The 11,152-nt window shown below is 40.5% G+C and overlaps 1 protein-coding gene across 3 annotated transcripts; it reads left to right on the forward strand.

Moving 5' to 3' along the window:
• Window positions 1-1,647: 1,647 nt before the first annotated feature.
• On the forward strand, window positions 1,648-10,646 carry arf2b (ADP-ribosylation factor 2b). Of its 3 annotated transcripts, none has more exons than XM_042397191.1 (5): window positions 1,648-1,765; window positions 3,367-3,524; window positions 4,199-4,309; window positions 8,372-8,496; window positions 8,605-10,646. In XM_042397191.1, exons 2-5 carry the CDS (start codon window positions 3,377-3,379, stop codon window positions 8,764-8,766), a joined length of 546 nt encoding a protein of 181 aa, XP_042253125.1. In that variant the 5' UTR covers window positions 1,648-1,765; window positions 3,367-3,376; the 3' UTR covers window positions 8,767-10,646. The 3 variants fall into 3 exon arrangements, with proteins under 3 accessions (XP_042253125.1, XP_042253128.1, XP_042253127.1); XM_042397194.1 differs by lacking the exon at window positions 1,648-1,765 and adding an exon at window positions 1,882-1,987; XM_042397193.1 differs by lacking the exon at window positions 1,648-1,765 and adding an exon at window positions 1,901-2,008.
• The last annotated feature ends 506 nt before the right edge of the window (window positions 10,647-11,152 follow it).

Below are 11,152 nucleotides of genomic sequence, written 5' to 3' on the forward strand. Positions count from 1 at the left end.
TAATGCATTTATAATGGAAGTGATGGAGGACAAAATCCACAAGCTGTGCAAAAATGTATTTAAAAGTTTATCTGAAGCTAATATGAAGCTTCAGACGTCTAAATGAGTCAAATCAAGTAGATATCTTTCAACGTTACAGTCTTTTTAGTGCCAAAGTCTTTTTGTTACTATACTTCCACCACAGCTCAACAGGGAAACACAAAGAGGGAATTTGATACTAAAAAGACTGTAAATGTGTCATATATCCACTTGATATGACTAACTCAGACTGCTGAAGCCTCATATAAGCTTCAGATAAACCTTTAAATGACTGTGTGGAAACACTGAGGATTTTGGCCTCCATCACTTACATTGAAAACACATTTGAAGGATCTTTTAACAGCCAGTATGAACGGGAGGAATGATTACAGCGAGGAAAACCTCTTTCACTGTTAATATGGATACCTGACTGTTGTTTTAAGACAGACTTGAAAAATGTGAACCTGCCCTTTAAGGTTTTGTTCCTGTTTAGCCACAGGAAGTGGCCATCTGTAGATACTGGGTGATAAGGCCTGGCTGGCAGTTCCAGTTCATCCCATAAGTGTTGGATGGGGTTGAGGTTAGAGCTCTGTGTAAGCAAGCCAGTCAAGTTCTTCCACACCAAACTGGGAAAACCACTTCTTAAACTGGCTTTGAGCATGGAGGCCTTGTAATGTTGAAACAGGCAAGGGCTTTCACCAAACTGTTACCACAAAGTTGGAATGGCACGACTGTCTCAGATATGATTATATTCTGTTGCATCAATATTTCCCATAATTGGCACTTCTGGGTCTGAATGAAAGACAGCTGAAGAACACCACTGTGCACATATTTTTAGCCATATATATTTACTTTGAAAATAATCCAGTATCAATAGCATGATTTCAGATGACAGCAGCAGCATTTTGTGAAGCTGGAGCTATGATATCACGCCATCATAACAAGAAAACACAGTCAAAGTCCAGTCAGTCAGTTGTGTTGTCCACTTGTGGTTGAAACTTGAATAAACATGAAAACATATTCAAATTTAAGAAGTTGGAATAAGAGAATTTGGACATTTTTGGTCTATGAAATGTCAAAAAATGATGAAAAATGTTGATCACTGTTGACGATGAGGCCCTCAAATGTTTCGTTTTATCTACAACCCAAATATATTCAGTTTACTGTCATGGAAGACTAAAGAAACCACAAAATATTCATATTTGAGAGGCTGGAAAGAGAATTTGGATATTTTTTTCTTATAAAATGAGTTGTTTGGTCAGAAAATAGTGAAAAATGTTGAACACTGTTGAAAATGACGCCCTCAAATGTATTGCTTAGCCACATAGTTCATTGTGAAAATAATCCAGTATCAATAGCATGATTTCAAATGACGACAGCAACATTTTGTGAATTTGGAGCTGTGATAACACGCAATCATAACAAGAAAACACAGTCAAAGTCCAGTCAGTCAGTTGTGTTGTCCACTTTTCAGAGAGTCTGTAGCTGAAACTTGAATAAACTTGCGTGCGGTTCACTTCCTCGACATTTTGTGCACCGTGCAGACAGGGATCAGCTGATGCAGCGATAGGACGGCCGGCCAACAGAGGCGGGTTATTACTTACTCTACTTCCACTGTGATTGGGTCGTTAGGTCGGGTTTGAGAGTGGGAAGTACCCGTACGCCGGTGTCTCCCTGGTTGCGCAAGACGCCATTTTGGAGTGACAGTGAAAGATAACGGAAAGATCGAAAAGCTGTCTTTCTAAAGGTAATATTCAACTCAAACGCGCTGCTTTCTATCCTAAAATGTCTCACTATGTAAAGCGGTTGTTGCGCTGCACGTACAACCCGTTTTAATCCGTGTTTAACATGACGTCACTGTGTTCTCTCTTAACTGTGACGCGGCAGTTAGCTAACAGCAGCTAAGCTAGGCGAGCTCGGCGAAGCAGTTCCTGAAACGGACGGACTGGGGGAAAAAGAAGCTGCCACCGTGGGTTTTAATTAATAAACGGTACAACTTTAGTTTCACCGACGCTTTTTATAACATGTCAATGTTTAAGATGTGTTAATACCGCGTGTCTGTGTGTTGTAAACGGCGCTGCTCTTTACATCGGAAGATTTCGCCCGCTAGCAGCGAGCTAGCTAGCTAGCTGAAGCATCCGCCCTTAGTGAAGCTAATCTGCTTCGAGTGGTGGAAACCCGCTAAAGATACTTCGGCCGTTAAAATGTTTAAAAGGAGCAACGGTTTACCTAAACAGGGAGCTGGTTTCACTTTAAAATTAACCGTCACGTACGCGAATTTAACCGCCGGGTGGATTTTCCGGCCTTCTGCTAAGGTCGGGCTGTTGTTAGCGTCTTGTGACGGCTCACGCATACAGTAGCTAACATTATCCTGCCAGCTGGAACAGGCCTCTCTTATCTGGCCATCAGTTAGGTATTCAGCCTGTCCGGGTTTGGCTAAATAATGAGGTTTCAAGTAAGATGTAAAACACGCTAAGCTAACAGCGAGGTCGTAAAACATATGAAATGTTAGGTAATGTTTGACGTTGTTGATGGTTTAGCCATAAGCGTTCAACGTAACGTTTAACCATTGAGTAAACATCTCGCTGGTGTCCCCACCATGTTACATTCACTGCCTCTGGTTCCGCGACAGTCAGTAGTAGCCACGATTAGTTGTGTGGTCCATAAAACATCAGAAAATGGTGAAAAATGTCGAAATCGAATAGGAGATGACGTCCTCAAATGTCTTGTTTTATCCACAACCCAAATATATGCAGTTTACTGACATAGAAGACTAAAGAGATCAGAAAATATTCACATTTGAGAAGCTGGGATGAGAGAATTTGGACAATTTTAGTTCATTTGGATCATTTTGCTTAAAAATTAGTCCAAACGATTAATCAATCAGTCGTTCTGCGATAAAATGTCAGAAAATTATGAAAATTTCGATCATTACTGAGGATGACATCCTCAAATGTCTTGTTATGTCCCGATCAACAGTCATCAACCCAAGTATAGTCAGTTTACTGTCATTGAAGACTGAAGAAATTTATTCAAATTTGAGTAGCTGGCACTGTAAAAAACTGACTCTAAATTAATTAAATAATTGACAACTAATTGATTAATTGTAGCTCTAATCAGGAGTGTCCTTGATTTAAAATATACTGCGTTATCAACCGTCTTGGTTTATTTTAATTTTATCGTTATGAATATTACATTTACTGCCAGTATACCACCTATACTGTAACAGGTGTTGTTGATCATACCCTTCTCTTGCTCATCTTTTCCTCTTGGCGTGTGCTACCTTGAAACTGAAATACCACAGACGTGAGACTCTTCTAACCTCTGTTTCCTTCTCCACCTCGACAGCTTCGTCACCATGGGGAATGTATTCGCGAGCTTATTCAAGGGCCTCTTCGGCAAAAAAGAAATGAGGATTCTAATGGTTGGACTCGATGCTGCTGGGAAAACAACCATCCTATATAAACTCAAACTTGGAGAGATAGTCACCACCATTCCCACCATTGGTATGCATATCTATGTATTCATCTGTTTTTTTTTTCATTCTTATTTTACAGTTGTTGTTTTCTTTGTTTTTAATCAACTTTACCACTTGTGTATTTTTTGATTGTAGAGCTGTTACTCAAGTTACAGTTACAATTAGTTATAGGAACTTTATATGATACCTTGCTTTGAAAAATGTTTTCCTGCAAAACCTGTTTTTGATGTAGCAAAAGAGGCCAAGATTCTCAAATGTTATGTTAATGTCTGAACACACACAGTCTTGGAAGAGCTTAGTTTTTAGTAGTAGTAGTAATTAAATACACTATAAAAGAAGCAAAATTTGGATATAAATCAGGAACTATCAGATCATAAAATAAGTATAAAAGATTATGAAGCTGACCAGTCCTTTCATACTCACAGTTGGCTAGCACCAAACTATTATTAAGGTTTGATATCTAGCTCTAGTTGTGAACTACTACTCTTAAACATTCACACCAACGTTGAGTTTTGAATTAAATTGACTTTAAATTGAATTTGGATACACAGAAATGTTAAAGCATTGAAGGTTCGATAGCTTTGTTAGCGGTGTCTGGCAGGTAACGTTTCAACATTCACAACTTTTTTAAATGTGTGAAAGTTTCTTCTGCAAGTAAGTGATTTCATCTGTGTTTCTCCTTTTTATTTTTCTCCTGTTCAGGTTTTAATGTTGAAACTGTAGAATACAAGAACATCAGCTTCACAGTGTGGGATGTGGGCGGTCAGGACAAAATCAGGCCGCTGTGGCGCCACTACTTCCAGAACACTCAAGGTGAGGGGGACTTGATCTCAGCTGGCAATAGTGTCAGTGAACATTACTGCCTATAGGTGGCCTCATTGGTGCATAAGAGATGATCTTAAAGCAAGTGAACCAGTGACTCATACACCATTGTTCCATTCTCAAAGGGCTTATTGTGTCATTCCTCCACTATTTCCTGAAATTTAATTCATCTAAATATGGCAAGGCAGTAAAGACTAATGCTGCCTAGTATTTACCCCCGGATGATGCAACCTGCAGGTACATTCTCACTTGAACTGGTGTTTTGTTATAGTTTTACAATGAGGAACTTACCATGATTACAGCTGATGGAGGAGTTTTACTCCCGTTTTCGATTAGTCAAACATCTTGCAGCAGCAAACACCATCATCCAGTTAGACGCAGCATTATTGATCAATAAAGGGTTCAAGAATATTCTAGAAGAAGCATATTTGCTTCTGTTTCTTCCCCACGTGAAGATGTTGGTGTTTGGTTGCATATCCATTAACTTCCTGTCTGGAAAATGTCACACCCTCAACTGTAGTGTTTCACAACCTTAATGGGTCACAAGATGATTAAAACAAATAGAAAGAAAGAAAACAATGTTCAGACTTCTCTGTATTTTCTCTGGTTGTGTTTTTAGATTTGCAACGATTAGTTGAACGGTCGATTAATTGATAGTCAGAAAATTTAATTGATAGCTATTTTGATAATCAAATAATTGTTTTAATAATTTCTTTAAACAAAAATGACAAACTTGCTGGTTGCAGCTTCTCACATGTGAGGATTTGAGATGTTTCTCTGACATATGTGATAGTATCCTGAGTATCTTCTGGATGTTAGACTGTTGAGTAGATGAAACAAGATGTCACCATGACCTCTAAAAAAAATTTACAACAGACATTTTTCACAATTTTCTGACATTTTGTAGACAAATTGATCAAATGAATGATTGAGAAAATCAGCAGATGAATTGATAATGAAAATAATCATGAGTTGTAGCATTTGGTTATCTAAAAACCTTTCAAATGAAACAATCTGAGGATGAAAAGTGACTCTTTGGTTGAACTGCTAATGCATGCCTGTACTAAGGTCACAATAACCTGTGATGGCTGTTAAGACGTAGCTGCTGCTTTGTTTTTCAGTGGTATACTGTGAGATGAAAAAAAAAATCATCGAAAGCATGCAAAACTACCAGCATATGTTAGAGTAGTGATTACTGTGCCTCTCATTTTAAGTGTTGACATTTCAAACTGCGTAATCCTCCGTCTCTGAAAGGCTTGAAGAAGCAACAATTCCTCTGACTTTGAAGATAAAATGTGCAGACAGCAACGTGACTCCTGGTGAAGTGCTTTACCATTTTGTGTCAGAATACGAGAGTTAAAACCTTTTTAAAAGTGTGAGCTGTTTGCAGAGTGTTGGCTCCTTTTTGTTTTTGTGCTATTTTGCACCCAGCAGAGAGTCTGAATTTAACCAACAGCACGTCAAACAGAGCTGTGTACAGATGCTGCTACAGCAACCCAAGCAAGTGCCAGCTCCTCCGCAGGCTGGGGTTGTCCATGTCCGCTTCGTCTACTGTTACAATGAGCCTAAAATAACTTGTTTGTACTTTGGTGAGCTGCAGGGATAATAAAATATTTGCCAAACTTGCTGGCACACATTTCAGGAAGCCCGGCCGTCCTCTTCATGATAAATTCAAACCTGCCGTTTCATCACTCGTCTCTTTTGCTTCACAGTTTGTGGCTCAAACAACAACAACACAGAATCAGACGAAATAGGAAAAATGCTGCTGCGTTGTTCGCAATACGTTGCTCTGCTTTCTATGCACCAATCACAGGTGTCAAAGTGTGTGACTTCCTTCAGTTGTCAATCACGTCACTATTAGGTGCGGCTGCAGCAGCATGCAAGTTTTTTTAAAAAAAAAAAGGAAGTTAGCCTTGTAATTCAGTGTGATTCTCTGTATTTCTTCCTCAAAATGCTTCATTTATTAAGTCGTAGGCCTGTTATGATTGGCTTATCTCCCGATTCAGTACTTTCACAATACTTAGGTGTGAATTTGATATGTGTTGTGATTCTTAATGGATCACGTCATCTGCATTCTTTTACGAGTTCAAATGGAAACGCCCATTCAGCCGTTAGCAAAAAGCAGTGACGCAGGTTAGAGCGCTGATTTTTCCCCCCCCTCCCTGCCCGTCTAGTGTCGACACAGTTAGCATGTTTAGCAGAGCAGCAGCAGCAGTGAGTGCTCTGCCTGTGTGTCTGTGTGTTAGTTGGCTAGTCAAGCTGGAGGGTTTATATGTAGCAACTTATACAGAAACTAACGTCAGGTCACATGGAAAAATCTTTCTAGAAGGACTTGGGGAAAATAGCATTTTGACACTAGAACATATGTACTTCAACCAAGATTTGAATACATGTGGAAGCTACAGAACGAGCCTCAAAAAATAAAATTAATAAATGGACTCTGCCTTCAAGTATTGCAATTCTACAAGTAGTGAAGTTTGATATTACTATTTATTGTGATTTTTGTTTACTTTTTTGACACTAGAACATGGGGAAAAGTTGAAACATACACTTCTATAAACTGTGTATATCATGAGTCATATTACCAAAAACAATGCACATAACACCAGCTCGTTCCCAGGCTAACCGTTAGCTGTTACTATAATTTTATACTGATTTAAGGAATCAGCGTGGCGATTAAGAAACTGTTAAAAAAAAAAACTCTTAGAAATTTACAGGAGGAAGTGTTGAAATGACTTGACAGCACTACGTCATAAATTTAACTGCACTTAAAGTTATCAGACACCTTTTTTAATGACGTGTTTAACAGGATCTTCACACGCAACAGAACTGCATTTACCAAGTGACACATTTTGAGTTTATTTTGTAATTTGTTTTTCTCTACACTTGAATGCTGAGCTGTGTTCATGACTTTCAGCAGTTCACGTTTATCAGTATAATCCTTCAAGGTTTTGGGTATTAATCAAGATAACATTTCTGGCCGTGTTAGTGTTTTGGGCTGCACTCATCCATTACAAAGTGTGAATATGAAGCTTTTGTCGGGTCAAACAGACTTATTAAGCAATATGAACAATTTGTGAAGAATTTGTTATTAATGAGACAAATTTGCAGTTTCTGTTCCATTAATAAGAAGAGACGAAAATGCTTTGAAACCAGTAGATGCACCAGTGTTTCCACTTCCACCACTGCCTTGTATGGATATAGTTTGATGTTGCCTTAAAACACATAACCCGTTCCTTCCGTAAAGCCTCGCCGGTGTTTGCGTCTCTCCTCTCTCACACTCTCTCCGCACAACCCCACCCCCCACTCGCTCGCCCACAAGTTCTCCTGCAATAGGAGGAGACACAGCGCCGGTCCAGGCAGAGAGCGAGGCGACCGGGTTCAGCTCAGATAATTGCGATGAAGTGTCAGAATGAATATCAGCAGCAGTGTGTGTTATTAAGCACAAGGCGCGTGTGGTTACGTCATGATAAACAGTGGCGTTATTTGTGAATGGAGCCACGCTAGCTGACTAGCTTGTAGCTAACTAGCCTGTGTTGCCAAGCGTCTCCTTTCCGCTCATAAACATCAGCAGCCAAGTCAAACACAGACAGGTCGTTTTTTTACTGGACTGTTTCTCTTCACTCACTTCCTGTCTTAAGTGTGCTGTCTGTTGCTCCGCCTGAGGCTGTTGATAGGCCAGTTTTCCTTTCACGAAACCTGTAAGAGATGTACAAGGCTACATAGGAGGAAATACTTTGTCTACCTCAGTCGAGAACTTAATTATGTCAGAGCAAGTAGGCCTGTTTGTTCTCTTTACATTTTTATTGTTATTTGCACAGCTGTGCAAGTAAAGCAGTCAACCTGGAGGAACCACTGATGCACGATCACAGACATTTCTGTGTTGTAACTAATATTACAGCCATATGTAACATGGGTGTGGGGCACTGCGAAGGTTGCTTGAAACATACCATATCCACTTCCCTCCCAAAGTAAATTGGAAACTTCTGTGAAACAGAGGAACCATGGTCATACGTTGTTCAGCAGTTAATGTAGCTGTGTGTTGGTTTTCAGGGCTTATCTTCGTGGTGGACAGCAACGACAGGGAGAGAGTGAACGAGGCGAGGGAGGAGTTGTCCAGAATGCTCGCTGAGGATGAGCTCAGAGACGCCGTGCTTCTCGTTTTTGCAAATAAACAGGTGAGATTTCAGTTTTTACAAAACGTCCACATGCTTGTGAATATGTATAGAGATGTCTGGCATTTGTCTCGAACCTGCATCATGACAGACTTCTTCTTCTTCTCCCAGGATCTCCCCAACGCTATGAACGCTGCAGAGATCACAGACAAGCTGGGCTTGCACGCCCTCCGCCACCGCAGCTGGTACATCCAGGCCACCTGCGCCACCAGTGGGGACGGCTTGTACGAGGGCCTCGACTGGCTCTCCAACCAGCTGAAGAACCAGAAATGATCCATTCCACCAGTTTTGATTTTTGTTTGTTGTTTATTTTCTCTGTTTCAACACAGTGGCAGCACCGGATCCAGGCCCCCTCGCTCCCATCTAACCCAATTTTCAAAACCCCAGCTCTTTCTTTCAAGAACTTCCTTCATTCCCTTCCTTCTGCTTTCTCCCCCGGTCCCTCGTCAGTACTCTTGGGGCTCTAGCCTGTGCTGCTTGTGTGTGTGTGGGCGTGCGTGTGTGTGCGTGTACCTTGTGTGTTCAGCGAGCGTGTGCGTGGGTGTGAAGGCGTCTCTGTGTATGTTGGCTGGGATTGGGAGTAACCCTGGCGTGCCTTTTACACACCTCCTGTGGAATCAGCAGTCTGGTTTTCAAGCCCCCTTCTCCATCCACCAAACTCAGCCTCTGCCCCACTCAGCCTACCCCCACTCTCAGTCTTGCACGGCCCCCCCCCCCCCTTCTCCCCACCCTTACTCTCCGGAGGAAGCATGGTTTTCATACGGCAAAGAAAGAGCAAGGGTGCAAGCTGTCCCCCCCCCCCCCTCTCTCCCTGTAGTATATATCTATGTTAACTAGAACCGTTCACCCGATGTAGACTGAATGCTAGATGTTCATTTTAACCTCCTTTTTTTTTTTTTGATTTTGAAACCCGCAACCCACCAGTAAATTGCATCTTAACCTGTATCAGGTCGAAGCAAATCAAAAAATAGAAAAAAAAAGGAAAAAAAAAAAGAGAGAAACGCCCATCCTCGATCATTCTGGTGTCATTTGAAAATCATGCTGTTTGTTTTATTATTATTATTATATTGGAATATAACAGATTATTCTTAGCAATGGTTCTCCAATGAACACTACCTTTCTCCCCCCCCACTAACGAGACCGTGAAGCACAAGGCAAGCCAACAATCTTAAAAAAAATAAACAAACAATTAAATCTACTTAAAAATTAGAATCTGCATATGTGCAATTCTTGTCTTTTCAAAAAAAAATTTTCTTTTGGTTAGCTGATGTTTAATTCCCCCCCATCTCACCCCCCCACCCCCCCCCCACCCCACCCCGCGGTTAAATTTGGATTTTGTGATGACCTTCAGTATAATCATTCTGACAGTGTTCATACTCTCGTAGGTGGAATATAAGGTGTTGGGCATTTCACAAACATGACTTCAGCCGGTTAAAACAGAGACAGGTGTCCTGATACATTCACAAGCTTCACATGTTATTCCTTTAAAGAGATGTTACATGTGTTATTTTTTTTTTTTTTTTTTCTGTAACTAGTTTTAGCATTTCTATTTGTACTATGACTGCTGAACCAAATGCATTTGAGCAGTATGACAAATCCTGTATATGAGAGTAGTGTATCCTCGAGGGCCTCAACTGCGTATGATTTTCATCGAAGAGGTTTTTTTTTTTTTTTTTTTTTTTTCTCACCAACGGTTGGCAGTTTTTACGTTTTTTGAAATCCGAAAGCATCCAGCTGTCTAATTTTTTCCTGGTTGGGATGAAGGATTGGCACCAAATATGAAGGCTCTTTATTTCTGTGAACAGTCCAGACATGAAAAAAAAAAAAAGAAAATGGAAACCTAGTTCGAATGCCTGGTTGTTTACAGGCTACTACACATTATAGCACTGCGTACTTCATGAAAAGACCAACACGTCGAGTACTCCGTCAGCGAGTGACGCGACGGCGAGCTGGAAGGACTCGGTGGTAGGCCTGTTGAGGGGAATGGGTGTGCAGTTAACTGGTCGTGAGATTCAGCAGGCGTCCTCAGTGTTGAACCATGGGGGTTAAGCTGGCACTTCTGTCAAGAATGATTGTAAATCTGTAAGCTCCCCTGTAAAACTGTTTCTGTGGGGATTTCCTGAACACATTAATAAACATGATTTGATCCAACAGTTGGTGGAAACAGACTTTTCTTGAGTTTCTAATTTATGTTTTTATGTGCTGCTCATGTTGTGGAATAAGTAGTCAGATCCTTTACTTGAGTAGAAGTCATAAAAATACTTCACTACAAGTAAAAGTCCCGCATGAAAAATTAGAAGTACTATCAGTATTGCAGTAAAAGTAGTGGTTTGGTCCCTCTGACTGATATATTATTATATATGACATCATTAGATTATTAATAGTGAAGCATCAGTGTTAGAGCAGCATGTTACTGTTGTAGCTGCTGGAGGTGGAGCTAGTTTACACTACTTTATATACAGTTAGCTTGTTTAGTCCAGTGGTTCCCAACCTAGGGGTCGGGCCCCTCCAAAGGGTCAGCAGATAAATCTGAGGGGTCCTGAGATGATTAATGGGAGAGGAAAGAAGAAAAAACAAAGTTCTGATACACAAATCTGTTTTCAGTTTTTAGACTTTTTTTTGGGTCTAATCTTTGATTTTTTTGCTGAAATATTGGATC

Source organism: Thunnus maccoyii, chromosome 20, assembly GCF_910596095.1.
Source record: "Thunnus maccoyii chromosome 20, fThuMac1.1, whole genome shotgun sequence".
Lineage (NCBI taxonomy): Eukaryota > Metazoa > Chordata > Actinopteri > Scombriformes > Scombridae > Thunnus > Thunnus maccoyii.

Excerpts from the sequence above, each read along its gene's own strand:
- arf2b (XM_042397191.1), top strand. The coding sequence starts at position 3,377 with ATGGGGAATGTATTCGCGAGCTTATTCAAGGGCCTCTTCGGCAAAAAA. Across the intron at positions 3,525-4,198 it reads CACCACCATTCCCACCATTG|GTTTTAATGTTGAAACTGTA; the intron begins GTATGCATATCT and ends TCTCCTGTTCAG. Across the intron at positions 4,310-8,371 it reads CTACTTCCAGAACACTCAAG|GGCTTATCTTCGTGGTGGAC; the intron begins GTGAGGGGGACT and ends GTTGGTTTTCAG.